Source organism: Alosa alosa, chromosome 17, assembly GCF_017589495.1.
Source record: "Alosa alosa isolate M-15738 ecotype Scorff River chromosome 17, AALO_Geno_1.1, whole genome shotgun sequence".
Classification (NCBI taxonomy): Eukaryota; Metazoa; Chordata; class Actinopteri; order Clupeiformes; family Clupeidae; genus Alosa; species Alosa alosa.
Window position 1 is genome coordinate 12,364,216 of NC_063205.1, and position 20,664 is coordinate 12,384,879.

The following is a 20,664-nucleotide window of genomic DNA, read 5'->3' on the forward strand; positions in this document are numbered from 1 at the left end:
CCCCATAAACAGTCATGACAACGATGATGGCCATAACCGTACACTGTAGTAGGCTACTGGTAGCCTAAAAAATGAAACTTCTAAATTAAATCATTTCGAGACACTGTTGTTTTTAACATATGAAGTTGCCATGCATATGAAGTTGCCGTGCATGGTTCTTAATACAGTAGGCTTAGGCAGCGATACAAGCCATACAACTTTACAAAATGGGGAAAACATGGCAGATGAAGTTTGTGACAATGATAAAAGAAAAGTATAGTACAATGAAATAAAATATAATGTCATATTTTCTGCCATTAGGTTTGACCTAACCAACACACTTGTTGGAATGACAAATCTTGACATCTTGAAATGACAAATAATGAACCCTTTTTTGCCCCTCGGGAAACGCTAGATTAAATCAACGTCCTCCTTTTAACCATTTCGGTTGTCATAGCAATTTTAGCAAGTTTATATCTAGCTTGTATTTTCTTGTAGTTCCATTTTATTTCTGGAAACAATAAGTGTACTGAGAGCAATGTGAATCCTGGACAAAGGAAACGAGTCATGACTAGTGGACACACAAGGGGTTGGTGAGTTCCTTCACCGGTCTGTTTTGGGCCGTATAAAAATAAAGATCAGGTGATGGTTATCTTCTCACGTAGTACTAAGTCATTTTCTGTTTTCATGGTCCGGGTCCTGTTTGTGAGTGAGTGGACTGACGCACAGTGTTGTTTGCTTTTGACCGAGTGTGCACTCTGTCGTTGGATCGGCATAAGAAAATACCAACAGTTTATTACCAAACTTCACCCAATACCACCAACATTTTCATTAGTCATTCTGAAAACCATGCTTGACATTAAAAGCTGCGGGGCCTTCTTCCACGTCCGTATGGCGCATGTGTCTCTTAACACAGCTTGCCAAAACCAATGAATTACTGTATTCTACTGGAGCCACCACTTTCACCTTGATGTCAATGGACTTCAGTCTGGGGCTACCAGCGTCTAATTTCACCGTGGTTGTCAGAGGCCGCGTGGTAGGAGGGGGCAGAATTTGGGATTGCGAAAACGTTTCCCCTTTGGTCCATCGGGGTCTGCCCATGACCACCAAGGTACCGTCCGTTACGCGCTAGTGCGCCTTTTAGCTTCTTTATAGCTAGCAGCTGGGCTCAGTCTTACGTGCGCACACTATCGTTTCATGTGCGCGGCCAATTTAGTGATTGAAGACACATCGATTTTCATTGAAAGGTGCTAGTCAGAGGTCATCATGAGACGCATGTCCAGGTCCCTATCCATTACATCCTTAAGCGGCCTCTCGCTTCAGGAGGAGGACGACAACATCCCCGTGGAGAACCTGCTGCTGTTTGAGATTGCCTGGGAAGTGACAAATAAAGGTGGGCATGAAGCATAAAACTGTCTTTCACCTGTTGCACATCAACCAAGGAGAGAGACCAATGGACAGTCCTTGGGCTACTGCATTGTAGTCAGGCTTCGCAGCGCTATGTTTTTGGGTTACAGTTGATAACGTAGGTCATTATCCCATACCTGTCAACATTTAGCTTTCCAAAAACGGGAGATTTTTTTTTCGGGGGAGGGGGGTGGGGGGTCAGTGTTTATACCGGATCTGTGTTTGCATATTTAATACGTTTCATACACGTGTTATAACACTGCATTTCGGTCGTTGCTTTTATCTTACCATTACCTTACGCATGCCATGTATCCGCCAGCTCTACTTCCAAAGTCTACTTCCAAAACTCCAAAGTTGCTTGCTGTCAGATTTGGTTCCGAGGGCACAAATTCAGTGTATCAACAACACTCAATAACAGTTTATGTGATGTGTTAATCAATTAAATTCCCAACAATTTCACAACAGCTAGTTCTGGAGTAGCCTAGGCCATTCAACTAGCCCGCTTGCTTACGACGAGACTCAGTCGGCACCCGCTTCCTTATTTGGGTTTTGACATGCCAGGTTTTAGCCTATGACAAAACGGTTGAAATTGAAACTAAGTGATCGTGCATGTGTAGGGTGTATTTCATACACAATCTGGCAACCTGAATGGATCAATGATTTTAAAATGAGTTTGATGGCCATGCAAATTACGGGAGTTTTCCGGGAGAAATAACAAAACGGGAGGGTGCTGGGAGATTACCTTGAAATACGGGAGAAACCCGGGAAAAACGGGAGTGTTGACAGGTATGCATTATCCTTGTCTAGTCTATTGACAGCTCTATGCAGTTCTCTTTTTCTCTTGCATGTTACATTGAGTGGGCCATATTGTTTGCGTATCGCATAACTGAGGGGCCTCTACAAAAGTTACTTGACCCCACTGGTAGATGGAATATTCAATCTCTCTACAGCATAGGCCCAATGAATACTTGTAAGGGAAAAGTCATTGCTGTGTTTAAATTCACATACTTCTGTAGCCTACTTACAATACCTAATATGAGTGCACAAGCCAATGCACTTGTGTATTCATATAGGCATTGTAAGGAGAAAAGTATGTGAATTGGACACGGTGGGACACGGGAGTTCATTGGACAGGACCCTAAGAGTAAATATTGCATATATTGGGCCTCTTTGGCTCTCGTGGGAAATGGACCTCTTTTCAGGGGTAAACATTAAGCTGCAAGTGAACAGAAATCCCACACTTATATCACTGATACAAGATATGACCACAATGCAAGTCGGAAGGGAAAATAAAATAAATAAATAAACGTAAAAATATACATGTATGTATCATTTGTATAATTTTATGAGTGTTATAAAATGTTGCCGCATATCTGAACATTATATTCCACGATAATCTTTCTGATGGTATTCAAACACATTCATCATCACGTGAACTGTCAGTATAGCCCTGTTAAAGTCCAAGTCTTCCTTGCTATTTAGCTAGCTGGCTAAAATGGACACCAAGTTTTAGCAAAAGTATGCTAAAATGGACACCTTTTTGAAAGTAGAGCCAAAGGGAGAGATATTTTCAATTTTTGGATGAGTACATTGAGGGAAATGGACTTGACTGGTCTTGTTGTGTGAGAGTGTGTTCAGATGGGGCCTTTACTATGACTTGGAATCACTGGAGTGACAGCTTTCATCAAGCAGAAAGCCCAGAAAGCAATTTTCACACACTGTATCCTTCATAACAAAGTGCTTTTGGCTAAATGGATAGAGGATAAGCTTAAATTATTTTTTATTTTAGTTATTTATTAATTATTGCTGATTTGCTGTAGTGTTGACAATGGGTTTAATAAGACATATTGAAAGAGAGAGAGAGAGAGAGAGAGAGAGAGAGAGAGAGAGATAGAGTGTGTGATTTAAAAGTAACATAATCAAAAGGAAGGAAACTCGTAGACAGAGGCCAGTGGATGCCATTGAAAATGGGTTTAGTGTATGGCACATGTTTCGTCACATATTTGTGTGACGCCCCCCAGTGGTAGCGCTATATCCACACGTATCAGTATTTAGACTTAGAGAAAGCTTCTGTGAGTGAGACAGTAGACATTTGTGCAATGCTCTGTTTAGATTATTTCATTATTCTGTAATGCTGTGCATTGTTTTTAACTGTTTACCTACTGTCTACAGTTAACTGTTGTCCCACACTCAAAAGTAAGAGGATTCACCAGTACTGTATGTGCACAGGTGTTTTTTTGTCATATGTGTCATTCATGAGTATGTGTGTGTGTGTGAGAGTGTGTGCCATTGTGCACATGTGTGCATACGTGTGTGTGTGTTTTTGCCCCTTGTCCAGTTGGAGGAATCTACACAGTCATTCAAACTAAGGCAAAGATCACGGGGGATGAGTGGGGTGATAATTTCTTCATGATGGGGCCCTATTACGAGCACAACTTCAAGACGCAGGTGGATCCATGTGACCCTCCGACGCCGGCCATCAGGAAGGCCATGGACGCTCTGACCAACAGTGGCTGTCCGGTGCGTCTGCGGTTTTTAACCATGATTTCTGAAAGCCACCAGCAATTCTGTGTTATCTATTTCTTACTTGTACATAGTGGTGTAGGTTTTACTTAATGAAGTATCAATACAGTAACGGTAACATATGCTGTTAGTATTGATTATTCATAACAAGTAAAGTATTAACAGCATTTTCTTTCATCTACATAACAGAAGCTAAAATAGCTGCACAGCACTGGTTTAGTCTTTCAAAAAAATGTGAACTCTTTATTAAAAGATTTTATCTTTATTAGTGAAGCAGAAAATTCAATATGCCCCAGGGGTGGAAATGCGGCTTAAAAGCAGTAGCACTTTGTGTCCAGCAGAGGGCAATCGTCCCATTCCTGTGATGGACTGTCCATGGTTTTGCCAGTATGATACCAGGGGAGCAACCCCAGAAAGGCAATTTACTCTTAGCATGTTATTAGAGATTATTCAGATAGATTATTCAGATTCAGATTATACAGATCACAACTAAGCCTATGGTAAGCATAACGAGTACACAGATAAAAAAAGACTTTATGTTTCTTTATTTCATATTTATCACATCTCTCTCTTTCTCTCTCTCTATCTCTTTGTGTGTGTATTTCTGTGTGCTTGTGTGTGTGTGTGTGTGTGTGTGTGTGTGTGTGTGTGTGTGTAGGTGTACTGTGGGCGCTGGCTGATTGAGGGCAGTCCCTTCGTCATCCTCTTTGATATTGGGGCTGCAGCATGGAACCTGGACCGCTGGAAAAGAGACTTGTGGGATACGTGCGGCATCGGCATTCCATACCACGACCGCGAGGCCAGCGACGCGCTCATCTTCGGCTCGCTGGTGGCGTGGTTTTTCAAAGAGGTCCGACTCCGTCAGTCTGACCACAAGCACTGACCTGTACCTTATTATAGCAATGCATGACCTACTATTAGATACATGAGTGCAATCTGGGATTCTTCATTTCATTTCATTTCATTTCATTTCATTTCATTTCATTTATTTATTTAAAGGACAGTGCACATTGATCAACATTTCTGTAAATGTGCCAGTGTTAGCCAGCAGGCTAATTTTCAACTGTAGTCCATTGGCAAGATGTTATACTAGGCACATGGTGGCTAAAAGAAAAACATTAAATCACATAGCAATTGATATACAGCAATAGAACATAATGCCATAATACTAGCTCCAATAAAACATTTAAAACATAAGACATATAACCATACAGCCAAACAACCCTTAAGGGATCAATAAAGTAACCACCTATCCATCTATCTATCATACATACACCATGGGTTACAGGACAGCTAAACTATAGAGGCAGACCTACATTAATGTATTATGAGAAGTGCTCACATTTTTGTATGCTCAAAAGCCAGTCCTTAAGATGGTGTGTGAATGTATGGTGAGAGGTGGAGTTTCTAATGTCCACTGGCAATTGATTCCATAGTTTAGAGGCTCTCACAGAAAAACAGAATTGGCCAAAGGAACTGGACCTAAGAGGGACTACACAGTCCCCTCTTAAGGCAGACCTTGTGGTTCTGCTGCTAGATGACTTTTGTTGTATAAAAGTGCTGAGTGATCTTAAAAATTAGGCATGCATCACTGTGTTTTAAAATATTTTCCCAACTGAGTAGGTTATATTTGTTAAGAATGTTACAGTGGTGGTAAAGTTTGTTTTTTTTGTCCAAGACTTTAAGTGCTTGTTTGTGAAGAGATAAAATAGGCCTTAATGTTGTGCTACATACCTGGGTCCAGCTTGTCATACAATATGTTAGGTGAGGGATTATCATAGTATTCATGTATAGCTTTGCTACAGGTGTTGTCAAACAGTTCCTTATATACCTAAAGTTCGCTAGGTTATATTGGGTTATTTGCACTACCTTTCTCACTTGATGTTTAAATGATAGGGTAGAGTCAAGAATAATGCCCAGATATTTAAACTGTGTAACTGTTTGAATGACCTCCCCACACACACAGACATTGGGTTCACAATGAGATACAGTGTTGCTTTTGCTAAAAAACATACAAACTGTCTTCTTAACATTGAGATACAACTGAGAGCAAGTAAGCCATTTTCGTACATGTACCATTGTATCGCTGAGCTTGACAGCAGCTTGGGCTTTAGTTTTTGCATGAACATATATGACTGTATCATCAGCATACATCTGTACCTCACATCCAGTGCACACTGATGGCAGGTCATTTATGTAGATGCTGAACAGAATAGGGCCCAGGACAGATCCCTGGGGTACACCAAGTTCGTTCCTCAGGGGTGGTGATGTCTCACCACTAACTCTCACACACTGAACTCTCTTTGACAGGTAAGATCTCATCCAGTCAGTAACACTGGATGAGAAATTAAAATAAGACATCTTGTGGATTCTTAAGGGATGTACTGCTCAGGAGAGCCTTTTTGTCTCCATGGTGACACGTTTCATGTGAGACTGAGAATATAGGAGATTGTCTGAGTATATGTAGTGGTTACAGTGCTGTGATGTTCCTACTCAGTGTTGACATGATAGCAACTTCACAGGTGGTACTTACTTGCACATATTCACAGCACTGTAGTTAAACCCTTTCTGAGTTTTGCATGCATGGTACCCTGTACATCCAGATTCAATTGTGCTGTATAGTAGTAAACATTCCAATGTAGACAAGCCTGTCTGGTGAATGTTACTGAATATTTTGTTGTCACCAATTATGTGGCTCTGAATTTCCAGTTGTCTTATGGTGTTGTGTGCCACTGCCATATTGCACAGACTCCTGTCCTGGTGTGAACAGCCATTGTATTCCACATTGGCCCAGTCATCTCAGCTCTGAATGTGCAAAAAAATGCAAATGATCACTAGTGAGATACAGCACAATCATTTTTTTTATTACAATTGTGAATATGACATCATTGTAACATTGGACAAAAACAGTAACAGGCCTGCTGATATACCAGTCTTCAGTCTACCTCATGTAGACCTCATATAAACATGAAGAGTGTTAGCATAGCATGGATAGTATGTCATGGTATGGTATGCATAGCATAGCATAGCATAGTATATCATGGTATGCATTAGCATAGTGTAGATTATGGCAGGAAATGTACACCCTCTCATTTCTGACTGTAGCCTACAAAGGATACCTGGCACTGTGTATTGGCTCTGGCTGGGCTGGACCTAGCTTCTCTCCTATTTAAATCATGGATGGGCCCAGATGGTCAACCAGTGCGGCCCTGTTCTCACCTGAGACAACTGTGCTTCCTTGTGTTTTATAGTTAACTAGTCAAGTATTGGTAACAGGGTTGTTTTGTTTTACCAAATTCATTACCATTTGACAAAACTAAGTAATTCATATTTTTGTACAACTGTTTATCAGTAATTTCTATGTCTGTTTACAGTACTGACTAAATATGTTTGTGTTGTTTCCCAGTTAACGGATGAGATTGGAGAGGAGCAGAACGTCATCGCTCATTTCCATGAGTGGCAGGCCGGGGTCGGTCTTGTGCTCCTGCGCTCACGCAAGGTCCCCATAGCAACAGTGTTCACAACACATGCCACCCTGCTGGGACGCTACCTGTGCGCCGGGAACGTGGACTTCTACAACAACCTGGATAAAGTAAGAACTCTCTCTCCATCTCTCTCTCTCTCTCTCTCTCTCTCTCTCTCTCTCTCTCTCTTACCCCCAACACACACACACTTTCATGTACACATTATTATGTATTCCTAGACATACCTGTACTCTCTGACATGCACCCAAATAACCACAATTATCCCCTTAGAGACATAAAAATACTCTTCTCTGATTGGCTGGTGGGGTGGCTGCTAATTCTGTATATTGGGACACCTAAGTTGATCTGGTAAAAAAAAGTGTAATCAAAGATCCTTGATTACTAGCTCTGCTTTAACCCTCTCTGGTGTAATCACCGTTCCATATCAATGGTCTTTTGAATGATAACTATAACAACCATAGTAAACGACGGTTGAACTAGGAAGCTGGCTTCACAACAATGGAATCGACTGTAAACAAGCTATCAACTATCCACCGTTGTCACTGTTAGGACAAGAAAGTAGTACAAGAAGTTGGCTTCTTTTTAAACGGAGCCGCTTGTTTCCTTTTCATGCTATAAAGGCATGGCTATTGCTTATGGTGGCAGCCAAGGGATAAGCGGGATAGTTATCCCTTACATATTCCGACAGCTGTTTTTGTTCAACTGAAAATGTAAAACATCATGATAAACTTCATTGCGCACAGAAAGCCATGATTTTGGATGTCAATTGAGCATGGAGGCTCTAAACCTGCCTGCTCTCACATGAACTGAATGAACTCTAATGTACTGAATGTATCATGAAACAAAGTATCTCTCTCTCTCTCTCTGAATGTGTGTGTGTGTGTGTGTGTGTGTGTGTGTGTGTGTGAGTGTGTGTGTGTGTGTGTTTATCAGTCTGTTTTTGTGGAGTAGGAGTGTGTGAATAATTGGTGGCCATTACCTTGTTGGTAAAGGTCATTCTGGCCTACAATGTTGGAGTGCTTATTAACAGATGACCTCACTTGATGGGCAGCTAGCTTGTCTCCAGGGTTCTGTGTTCTCCTTGCGTACCTGCCTCTCATAAACACCTGACACACCTCTGGATGCTTGAGCTTTAGCAGTCAATTCGATTCAATTCAATTCAGTCAGCTCAATACAATTCAATTCAAATCTATTTCAATTGTGCTCAGGTCGGCTAAGCCCAGATACTCTAAAATCAGTTCATTCCAATACTAATTTTCACTAGTTTATCCATTTTAGATAGAAGGGCAGGGGTCTTTATTCCAAATTAGAAATCTTCTGTTCTAGCTCAGTAGTTTTCCTGCAGGATATCCTGTCTTAGGATGGAGGTGATCATTTTGTGGCAAGTTGACTTCAGGCCGTTCAGTTCTTGCCAGTTGACTTGGCTGGACCATGTGAAGTTGTGTTATTAGTAACGATTACTAACTAGCTACTATATAGTGACTATGAAGGTCAACACATACGGCAAGCGACGTGACAGTCGAACGCGACGAGGGAATTCTGTTCAGAGCATCTAATCGCTTTATTACACACGCTACTCCCTGTTGGATTTTGGCAACCATAGATTAGGTAGCCGTGGCCTACTGGTTAGCACTTCGGACCTGTAACCGGAGGGTTGCCGGTTCCAACCCCGACTAGTAGGCACGGCTGAAGTGCCCTTGAGCAAGGCACCTAACTCCTCACTGCACTGCTGTTGATTCAAGATGTGATGCAAGATGTGTCTCATCTGTTGTTCCTCGTTGGTGGAACACACTGCCAGTTCCTACAAGGGCAGGGACATCCTTCTCCACTTTCAAAAAACTCCTGAAGACCCAGCTCTTTAGAGAACATCTACTCTCATAGCAACACTTACAACAAGTCTTACTGATCCTAGCACTCACCAGCCGTTTTAAACTGACAAGTAACTGTTAAAAACAGCACTCACCGACGCACTTATTCTTACTGTACTCTAATGTTTTTTAAACTGTCCTAAAATTGTGAGAATTGTTCTAAAACTTACTGTTTACCATGTTGTTAGTCGCTTTGGTTAAAAAAGCGTCAGCCAAATGTAATGTAATGTAATGTAATGTAATGTAATGCAAGCAGCTCACTGCGCTGGGATTAGTGTGTGCTTCACCTCACTGTGTGCTGTATGTGTTTTACTAATTCACGGATTGGGATAAATGCAGAGACCAAATTTCCCTCACGGGATCAAAAGAGTATATATACTTATACTTATACTTATACTTATAGATTCAGTGGAGATACTGACCAGACAGATGTGTCTATTATGACATATCAAAATTGCTTTGAAAAATAGAAAGAGGCCAATTAGAGCGATGCAACAATGACGGCCGTTCCACCCACTCACTTCAATAGATTCTATTCAATTCTGCTGGTCGCCTGCCATAAATTGCCATCGCATCGCTTGCCGTGTGTGTTGGCCATAAACAAATGAAAAAGTGGAAGTAGCCAAAAAGGTCAAGCAGGAAAGGTCAAGCAGGAAAAGCATCCTACTCACTTGAGTAGGAGGAATGTTTATCTATGAATGTTCACAGTCTATTCAATTCTCTTAGCAAGAAAACATAGCTTCGCGTCAGTTCTCTAAACATACACTTTTACTACTCGTCACTGTGGCCTACACACTTTTCAATATGTAAAGACTATGCTCATTGAGTAAACACATGCAATCAATATACAATAAACTCAATGCATCACCATCTGAACTCAAAGGGCACACAAATTTCAATTATGGTGGAAACAGAGAGCCACAAAATTATTAACAAATCCATTAAAAGCTCAGAATCAATAGATATTGCATATTATTGATTGACTAATATTATTAGTATGCCAATATGCTTTGTATCAATAGAAGGTAGACATTTCAAAGACACCGTTGTTGTTGGAGGAGGGCGATGAGAACAAAGAGAATGAGGATATCAAAGACAAGTAGTTTCAGATGAAAGTCGTCGTCATTCATTCACTGATTCATTGATTCATTCGTTCATTCATTCATTCATACATTCATTCATTCATTCATTCATTCATTTGTTCATCATGTGTTCATTGTCATTTGCATCGCTGTAACTGCAATATGTGCATCGTACTGTAATCTTTTTGGGCATCCAAGGACTATATCTACAGTATACTGAGTCAGGAATTCATTAGGTTGTGAAATGGTAAGCTAGTCTTTAATAGGCCATTCCCTGTGTGTGTGTGTGTGTGTGTGTGTGTCCCTCTCAGTTCAATGCTGACAAGGAAGCCGGGGAGAGGCAGATCTACCACCGCTACTGTCTGGAGCGGGCATCTGTCCACTGCGCTCACACGTTCACCACTGTATCGCAGATCACAGCCGTGGAGGCCAATCACATGCTGCACAGGAACCCAGGTGGGCCAATCAGCACACAGCACCTGTATGATGTTTCAGTGATGATAACTACTAGCATACTAGCAACCATAGACACTAGGACCAGGAAGCACCTTGGAACCATAGATAGGATACTTACTTCTACTTCCAAGACTCACTGATACTAATTATAATAGAATAAAATAGAAATGGCCTTTGCATAACTTAACTCACCCAACAGAATACATAATCATTAAATACCAAGTCCAAGATAGGTAAGTAGGATAGTTGTCTGCAATTTACTGTATACGTATCACTGTTATAGATACAGTTACTGTTACAGGTATGTGTTGCAGTAAGAGAAATTATTGGTGGTTTCAAAAGTTACCGGTACTGTTTGTTCCCACAGATGTTGTGACACCCAACGGGTTGAATGTGAAGAAGTTTTCGGCCATGCATGAGTTCCAGAACCTGCACTCCACAAACAAATCTCGCATCCAGGAGTTTGTCCGAGGACATTTCTATGGGTCTGTAAAGATTTGTTTAGTTGTGTCCCACTTGTCTGAGGAGTAAACTATGAGGCAAGGTTACCCAGGTAACTTTGGGAGTTACTACTGATCTCAAAACAATATGTCACTTCAGAAGCAATGCATGCAGTAATGTGTTCTTTTGAAGATCAGCAGTTACACCCAAAGTTTGTAACTAGTAATCATAGTGTAGCCCTTAGGCTGTCTTAGTGCTCTTAGTCTCTGTTTGATATTGGTAGCCTTTATTTACCAATTTACCATTTGTTGGTCGTTTTTTGTTTATCAAATCACTATTGATTTGGACCCACCTTGTCATCTAACTAGACATCTTGACTTCAACCTGGAGAAAACACTATATTTCTTCATCGCTGGCCGATATGAATTCTCTAACAAAGGGGCGGACATCTTCCTGGAATCACTGTCCAGGCTTAACTATTTACTGAAGGTATAGTACTTCTAGAATTTGTATATCTATCTGACTGTCTTTCTTTCATTCTTTCTTTCTTTCTTTCTTTCTTTCTTTCTCTGTATATTCTAAATGACTTTTTCAGCTGCCATGGTTTACTTCACACTCTGAATCAGAATAAACCTTAAAATAAAACTAAGTATCATCATTGGTGCTTACTGTGACTAACACTGACCCTGAATCAGCAGTGGTGCCTTTAGTGACCCGGTGTCCTCTGCTTTACCCTGGTAGATTCATAAGAACGATGTGACAGTGGTAGTCTTCTTCATCATGCCTGCCAAGACCAACAACTTCAACGTGGAGACACTAAAGGGACAAGCTGTGCGTAAGCAGCTCTGGTGCGTCACACGGGTGCGAAACACGCACACACACACACACACACACACACACACACACACACACACACACACACACACACACATAGGCTACACACACACACACACACACACACACACACACACACACACACACACACACACACACACACACACACACACACACACACACAGACAGACACATGATGGCTGCTTGGGACACTTCCGTACACAGCCCAGAGGCCTGCAGCGGGGTTGATGTTCTTCAATAGGATTACACACACACACACACACACACACACACACACACACACACACACACACACACACACACACACACACACACACACACACACATTCTTTCATATCCACCCCCACTTGATCTTCAATAGGATTACACCTCATATCCACCCCCACTTCCCTCTCTCTTTCCCCCTTTCTTTTTGTCTTTAATCATTTTCTCTTTTCGATTTTTCTCTCTCTCCTAGGGACACTGCTCAGTCAGTGAAAGAGAAGTTTGGCAAGCGTCTGTATGAGGCATTGCTGAAGTAAGCTAAACAAACACACACACACACACACACACACACACACACACACACACACACACACACACACACACACACACACACACACACACACACACACACCACCAACTAAGACAAATTTTACATCTAGAAAATTAGTGGAATTTTCTGGTGAGTGCTAACAAGGGTGTTGGCTTTGAATGATAGCGTGTGATGGAAGAATTAGAGTGTGAGTGTGTATGCATGCGTGTGTGTGTGTATGTCTGTCTGTGTGTGTGTGTGTGTGTGTGTGTGTGTGTGTGTGTGTGTGTGTGTGTGTCTGTGTGTGTGTGTGTGTGTGTGTGTGTTAGTGGCAGGGATCCTCATGGGGGTGTGAATGAGAGGCTTCCTCACACCCCGGAAGGTGAGAGGTGATCACCCCACCCTCCTCCCAAAACACACATGTGCACACACACACACACGCACACGCACACACACACACACACACACACACACACACGCACACACACACACACTTCCTCTGATTACCTCTCCTTCACCTCCCTGCCAGGGGAGAGATCCCTGACATGAACAATATCCTGGAGAGAGACGACTTCTCCATCATGAAGAGAGCCATCTATGCCACCCAGGTAACTCCTGCCTCATGCTGAACACAGAACCTATAGAATGTGAACGTGCAGTGTAGCCCTTGTGCAAATAAACTTGTACTGGACCAGATCACATGTTGAAGCACAAAAACATTCACATAAACTTGTAAAATGTTTAAAAGTTTATTACATACTACACAACACTAATTTTTCACATAAACTACACACTGCTTCACAGGATTGCATTGGATTCTCTAATCCTTTTTGAAAGTGTACATTCAGATAAAGTATAAAACCTGAAGATATGCAACATCTAAATCAACCAATATGGATACTAAAGAGTATGTAACTGTAAGGGACAGACTCTCCCACTTACATACAGTATAGTTTACATGTTTGTCTGAGAGGTTAACAGCAAACAAGTTGTGCTAATAAGCAGCCAATGATTAATGAAAATGAAGAGTTCAGATGCAAAAGCCTCTAAACACCACCTCCGTCAAAAATGAGATAACGATGGTAAGTGAATTCTCTCCACACATAGTATACAATAATTTTGCTCCAAACCTCTAAATACCACTCTCTTCCTGGTCTGAAATATCGATTTGTAGGCGAAAAACAATTCAAATGAAATAGAAAACCATTGTTCTGCGTGACAAACTGTGTGTGTGTGTGTGTTGGGGGCAGGGGTGTGGGTGTATGTGTGTATGTGTGAGGTGTTAGAGGGCCTGAAGGATTCCGGTTTTAAATACGGGGGGAGGAGATGACCTATGAGTATATGTTGCCATTCATTCACTGACAGGTCTGTTTTTTTTTATGAATGGCTGGATTTAGTTTTTGTGAATGAGGGGAGTGTGAGGTCACAGCCAGGTTGCCATGAGTTACAAGTCACCATGACAATAAATATCACCAAACGATGAGGGAATTCCCTGAAGCTCTGTCTAGAAATAAATCAGGCTGCTGCAATTTAGCGACGTGTGACATTATTTAATCCACCTTGTGACAGCAGTCAATCGATTGAATGTGTTACTGTGATATATGTCCCCCCACAAGGCAATAAATGAAAATCTACTCAACCCACACTTATTATCAATATTTTTGCACCAAAAAGTAATTGTCAGTAAATTGATTGGGTGCGTAGCAGTGAATCCCCATTGCTGGATGAAACATTGGAAAAGGTTGTAGGGGATTCTTTTCTTAAACCCAAAACATCAGTCATCTTGCTTTGTTTTTGTCATGAAGGATAAGAAAAACTCAAGGGAAATAGTCCCTCTGCCTAATTGTATAACTTATGAGTAGGACAAAGGTAGAGTCTTGAGAATAAGTATTATTAATGTTTTTTATTATCATTTGTTGTGAATTATTTATTACAAGTAATTTAAATGATGTTCATCTGCACCTCATGAGTAGGGCCGAGGTCTTGCTAAAGCACAAAGGGCAGATTGTCAGAAGAGGATGGTCATCTGAATGAGTTTTTATTGCTCTGTCACTTATGTCCTTTCCTCGCATTCATATCCATGGATCTGACTGAGAGACCTTTCATTCATGGATCAGCAAATGTATGGATTTTTTTCGCCATTTTTTTAAATCCTTGTCCACATGTTTTCTCTCTCTCTCTCTCTCTCTCTCACACACACACACACACACACACACACACACACACACACACACACACACACACACACACACACACACACACACACACAACAGAGATACTCTCTTCCTCCAGTGACAACACACAACATGCTGGATGATGCTAAAGACCCCATTCTAAACAATGTGCGTCGCATCAATCTTTTCAACAGCCGCAACGACCGTGTGAAGGTATGCTGAGCATTCACTACCTATTAATAACCTGTTATGGGCCGAATGAATGAATCACATCTTCCTTGTTTATTATTTATTTATTTATCATTTGTTTATCTCTCTCTCTCTATCTATCTATCTGTCTGTCTGTCTGTCTGTCTGTGTCTACCTCCCTCCATCCCTCTTCTCCTCAGATCGTGTTCCATCCTGAGTTCCTGTCCTCCACGAGTCCTCTGCTGCCGATGGACTATGAGGAGTTTGTGCGGGGGTGCCACCTCGGGGTCTTCCCCTCCTACTATGAACCTTGGGGCTACACACCAGGCACAAAACATAACATAGAAAATCTCTCTCTCTCTCTCTCTCTCTCTCTCTCTCTCTCTCTTTCTCTCTCTCTCTATCACACACACACACACACACACACACACACACACACACACACACACACACACACACACACACACACACACACACACACACACACTTACTTACCTACTTGTCACTTACCCCATACCCCATGTTTTCTGCAGCGGAGTGCACAGTGATGGGAATCCCCAGTGTCACTACCAACCTGTCGGGTTTCGGCTGCTTCATGGAGGAGCACATCTCCGACCCAGCAGCTTATGGTGAAGAACCCCCAATACAGCCGCTCTAATGTCCCCCGCACCTCATTCACTTTATAGTTTTTTAATCGTTATAAAAAACTGCAAAGTGAATCTACATGCCACACAATTTCTGAATCTTCTCACCCAATCCCCCACAAAATCAGCAAAACCAAAAGCTAATTATTGGCCCTGGACTCCGTTTTCAATTTCATATTTTTTAGAAAATATTACACACAAAGGCACAATGATCAGACCTCGAACCCTTGTGTGCTATTTGTGCTTTTTAAGAACAAAAAAACAAAACAAAAGACGCTGTCAAAATGCAAGATTTGAAAAGTTATTGTTTTTCAACTAGTGTATATCATAAAGCGATGTTGGGTAACGTCACTTCTGTTGATGTTCAAACAAAACAGAGAGCTAGCTCGTTTCTCCATCCCCCTCCCTTCCGTGCAATTGAAACTCTCCTAAACACGCATCTTGTCGGTGATTGGCTAGAACAGTTTGTTATGTTTTTATGGTCCAGGCTGGACCAGATTGTTTTTGTTGCAGTTTTTGGAGCCTGGGCTGTCAATAGAAAACACGTTTTTTTTTACAGTGTATTCAGGGCACAGACAGCTAGTGGATGGTGAGGTGATGTTAGCTGTATGTGACAAAAAATGTTTTAGCTTAGAAATCGCGTAACATCGCTTAGAGCGCCTTTAATTTATATGTTTTGCATCGTTCATTTTCAACGTGTATAGTTTTATTATTTTTGTGATGCTTATTTGTTACTCTTACCATCATCTACTGTCCTCTGTATCCTTGCAAATCCTCCTCCTCCTCTGTGGCAGGCATCTACATTGTGGACCGGCGCTTCCGCTCGGCCGACGAGTCATGTAACCAGCTGACCCAGTTCATGTTCGGGTTCTGCCAGCAGTCGCGGCGGCAGCGCATCATCCAGCGCAACCGCACCGAGCGGCTGTCGGACCTGCTGGACTGGAGGTACCTGGGACGGGTGAGTGAGTGAGGGCTCTGGACCCACTGTAGACACATTCAGGCAGTCACACACACATGCATGTATGCACACACACGTACATACACACACACACACACACACACGCGCACATGCATGCACGCACACACGCACGCACACACACACACACACACACACACGCACGCACACACACACACACACACACACACACACACACACACACACACACACACACACACACACACACACACACACATTCACATCATTATCTTCACACTCTTTTTACCTGCCACATCTTTACACCGACTATGGCCTATGAAACAGTATGTGAAACAGTATCTAACTTTTATAGCAAAATATTCTGATAATAGGTGTTGATGATGAATTATTACAGTTTTTCTCAATCGCTTTGGTGCATTTCTGACGGATAAAAACTGTAATATTAGTATTATTATCAGTTATTATCAGCATACTATGTGCTGTATGCTTGAAAATTGCATTATTATTATTATTATTATTATTATTATTATTATTATTATTATTATTATACTGTATGCTGTCATATATTGCTCTTTCCAGAGTTGGCTAATTGGTGCATCCTGCTGATTACATACCTATCACCTTCTTATTGTTTTTATCCAGTTCTACATGCGAGCCAGAAAGTTAGCCCTCAGCAGAGCGTTCCCTGATAAATATGAGATGGACACCTTGGCTCCGCTTCAGGTGAGCAGTCCAAACGTTTTCAGGATCTGGAGCCTGCCCAGGGTCTGAGAAATGTGCATTCATAACATGGTCTGTTGCGTTCAGTTTGGCTCACACAGCAAACCGTAGGCATTCAGTTTCTATAAATATACTGCTGACATTACAGAGAGAGCGAGAGAGAGAGAGAGAGAAACTTCATTACACAGTAGTTCTATAATCACATTCACAAACTAGAATAGCACTCATCAGAGTGCACACCTCTGCTAATCGCCTCAGATCTGTAACAGATCCTTGGCTAGGGAGGGTGTTTTCACCTTGTTGCACGGTTGGTTGGTTTGTTTGCGGAATTCTTCGGTGAGCCAAGAACTAACCCATTATAATGTGATCTGTGAATGTTTTGCATAATCCTGATAACCAACCAACCATGCAACAAATCGAATCAAAATACAAACAACAATACTGTATACTGTACTTGATCTTACTTGCAGGCTGATGATAGACAATACTCTCCTATAAATACACATGTATAGCAATATGTATATACATATTAAATATATATTGGTACATGTGTATTTATAGGAGAGTATTGTCTATCATTTTCAATTTTATTATTATTATAATAATATATAATTATGGTCATTCTACTATACAGTCATTAACTGTACTGTTAACTGTAGTTCCATGTTAGGATGTGTGTGTGTGCTTGTATGTGTGCATAGTAGTTCAACCACCGGTCTTTAAAGTGTGTTTAGGTGAGGAGAAGGTGTGAACCAGAGCTCTGTGTTATTCCTGTGACTGCTGATGTAGATTCTTGCACAGGGAGGCTTCCTGTCAGGTCTGACCCATTTTCGGCGAGGTTAATTGACAGAATAACATTTGGCTGAATGGCAAGCGATGATTCGCAGTACTACTTCTGAGCTTGGTTCGAACATGCCGACATCCCTGTTGTGCAGGTCTTTCAGAGATCTGCAGGTGTGGAGATGCACACAGAGACACAGGAACGCACACACGCACGCACGCACACACGCACACACGCATGCACGCACAATTTCACTTTGACCCAGGGGTGAAAGTAAGCCGGTACTGGCCGGTACGGAGTACCACTAAAATATTTGGAGAGGGTACGCCGTACCGGAAAGAAAACTATACTGTCTCTGAAAAATATGACAACACAACTGCTAACGTCAAATTACCAGAAGCAACACGTTTCCCCCAAAATATATTTCATATACATCGTTCTGAACTGTATCTGAATTGTGTCTAAACCTCCCGTGCAGCTGGATAGACAACGAGCAAGCTATAGTACAGTAGCCTACAGTAATTGCGTAGCGTGCACTGGTATCCAAAGTGTTTTAGAAGACGGACGTTTCTTGAAAGTCTCCCAAATAAAAAAAAACATACAGGCTAAAGAAAAATATGTTGATGTTTCAATAGCCTATTCTGGTTTTATGTGTGCAGTGTTTCGCTGGAGAGACAGGAGACAGACAGTGCGTAATGCGGCTTAACCAGATCTTAGCAGCAATAATGAAAGTGTTTTAGCGGACAGAAGTATGTTGCAGTCTCCCAAATAAAAAGGCATGACTCAAAGAAACGTGTTTCATGATATACAGTAGCCTATATAAAAAAAAAATTGATTGGAAGTGGGAGCGAAAGCAGAGTAACTAGGTTAAATAAATAAATAAATGTTGAAATTAAGTGTTTGCAATTTATTCATAATCAAAAACAGATGCAGGTGGGTTAAAGAGTGATACTAGAGTGATAAGAAGTCCTAGTGAATGCTTGATAAGTAGACTATAATACAGTAAATAAACAAATAAATAAATAATAAATAATTAGGCTAAGTGAAATTTTTGGTAGCTCTGGTAAGATTATAACTCTATATCATAGTACCACCAAGAAATAAAAACTACTTTCACCCCTGCTTTCAGCAGACAGGTTTATATGAGCCTGGCACACGAGGTTTCCACTGCACAGTGGGCTCTTTGCGCAAGAGTATGAGTATCCTTGTAATATTGTAACAAATTCTGAAACATAAGAAAAAATTAACATCTGTTGCAGGCCACTTCCTTTTTCAGGGAAGCTGTGGTGCAAATGGCTGCAGTGTCCATACCACATTTGTGTCCAACTATTCACCGGGATCTGGGTTTGAATCTGACCCACCCAGTTATTTCCTGATCCCACCACATCTCTCCCTCCCACTCGCTTTCTGTCACTCCTATTTGAATAAAGGCAAAAAGCCCAAATGTAGACAAAAACACTTTCTTTCTCTGTTTTATATTTCTTTTTCCCATATTATCAAGCAGATATACCCTCCATCCTTTGTTATTGTTTGAGATGTAACTTATAGGGTATAGTAAATAATATTTATTTTTACAGGGCTTAAAGTAAGGGACATTTCTACATCTGAAAGTTATCAGTATTTTCCTTTATATACAATTATATGTTTTCTAGCTTTAAACAGCCTGGCCCAGGCCTAAATTCCAGCACTGTGTCTGAGAACGTTAAGCCCTGTTTTTATGCACTACAGTTTGTTTTGAAGTAATCTTGTCATTTATGAAGTATGTGAGGTCAGTGCCAGCGTGTTGTTAAAGTGTGTAACGTGTTCTCTTTTGTTTGGCCTGCCACAGGCGGAGAGCTTCCGCTACCCACGCCCCCAGTCCGTGCCTCCATCCCCCTCGGCCTCGGCTCATTCCACCCCCCACCACTCTGACGTGGAGGACGAGGATGACGACGAGCCCTACGATGAAGATGAGGAAGCCGAGTGGGACCGCCAGAACATTAAGACGCCCAACGTCATGCTTGGGACTGGCAAGACGAAACAACCAGAGCAGAACGGCAACTAAATGCCCCCGTCTTGTCTTCAAATGCCCCACTTTGCCCCCTTTACTGGTGAAACGGCTTTCCTTTGGCCTTCTAACACCCAAGAAGAGGAAGATTTATGTGTCTAACAAAATGTCATACATGATCTCCCAATACAGTGGTGTTATGCAACTTAATGGATCGCAAAAAAGTGAGTAATATCTATGGTGTTACCTGACAGAGAGTTTCACCATCAGTTTTAATGGCAATTAATATGGAAGCATATTAGGACATTATTATTCATTATGTGCTAATATTGTGCTAATATTGATCCATAAAAGTAAAGGATCTGATCATAACTGTTTGAGCCATTTGGACACTGAAGTCCTTTGTGTTTACCCTCTGGGAATCAATAGTACTAGATACTATTCAAAGTCAATATCTAATCACATAATATGTTGAAGTGACGCAAACATCTGCCTGTCAGTGCAGGAAAATACGCTGATAATCTGAGGATAAAATTGGAAATAAACACCTGACATATTATTTCTCTGGTGGTGAATGAGTGGATCTGTTTTTTTTTGTGAGAGTTTGTGAGACAAATTCACT

At 41.4% G+C, this 20,664-nt stretch overlaps 2 protein-coding genes across 3 annotated transcripts in view; both read left to right on the plus strand.

Annotated features, from left to right (window-relative positions):
* Nucleotides 1–14,832, plus strand: part of ldhba (lactate dehydrogenase Ba) — a 30,902-nt gene extending 16,070 nt beyond the window's left edge. The window contains exon 9 of the transcript XR_007196355.1: nt 14,798–14,832. The gene's annotated coding sequence lies outside the window, so the exon portion shown is untranslated. The remainder of the gene's footprint in view (nt 1–14,797) is intronic.
* On the plus strand, nt 1,082–20,601 carry gys2 (glycogen synthase 2). 2 transcript variants are annotated; one of them, XM_048268458.1, is made up of 16 exons: nt 1,082–1,372; nt 3,725–3,906; nt 4,568–4,759; nt 7,316–7,501; nt 10,656–10,800; nt 11,168–11,285; nt 11,610–11,730; nt 11,983–12,089; nt 12,554–12,613; nt 13,140–13,218; nt 14,884–14,997; nt 15,174–15,300; nt 15,507–15,602; nt 16,412–16,575; nt 17,197–17,277; nt 19,884–20,601. In XM_048268458.1, exons 1-16 carry the CDS (start codon nt 1,246–1,248, stop codon nt 20,097–20,099), a joined length of 2,115 nt encoding a protein of 704 aa, XP_048124415.1. In that variant the 5' UTR covers nt 1,082–1,245; the 3' UTR covers nt 20,100–20,601. The 2 variants fall into 2 exon arrangements, with proteins under 2 accessions (XP_048124415.1, XP_048124416.1); XM_048268459.1 differs by having other exon boundaries at nt 1,304–1,372; nt 3,025–3,906.
* The last annotated feature ends 63 nt before the right edge of the window (nt 20,602–20,664 follow it).

Bases quoted from the DNA above. Each gene is read 5' to 3' on its own strand.
- gys2 (XM_048268458.1), top strand. From the start codon at position 1,246: ATGAGACGCATGTCCAGGTCCCTATCCATTACATCCTTAAGCGGCCTC. The intron at 3,907-4,567 runs GTGCGTCTGCGG...GTGTGTGTGTAG, and splicing joins TGACCAACAGTGGCTGTCCG to GTGTACTGTGGGCGCTGGCT. The intron at 7,502-10,655 runs GTAAGAACTCTC...TGTCCCTCTCAG, and splicing joins TCTACAACAACCTGGATAAA to TTCAATGCTGACAAGGAAGC.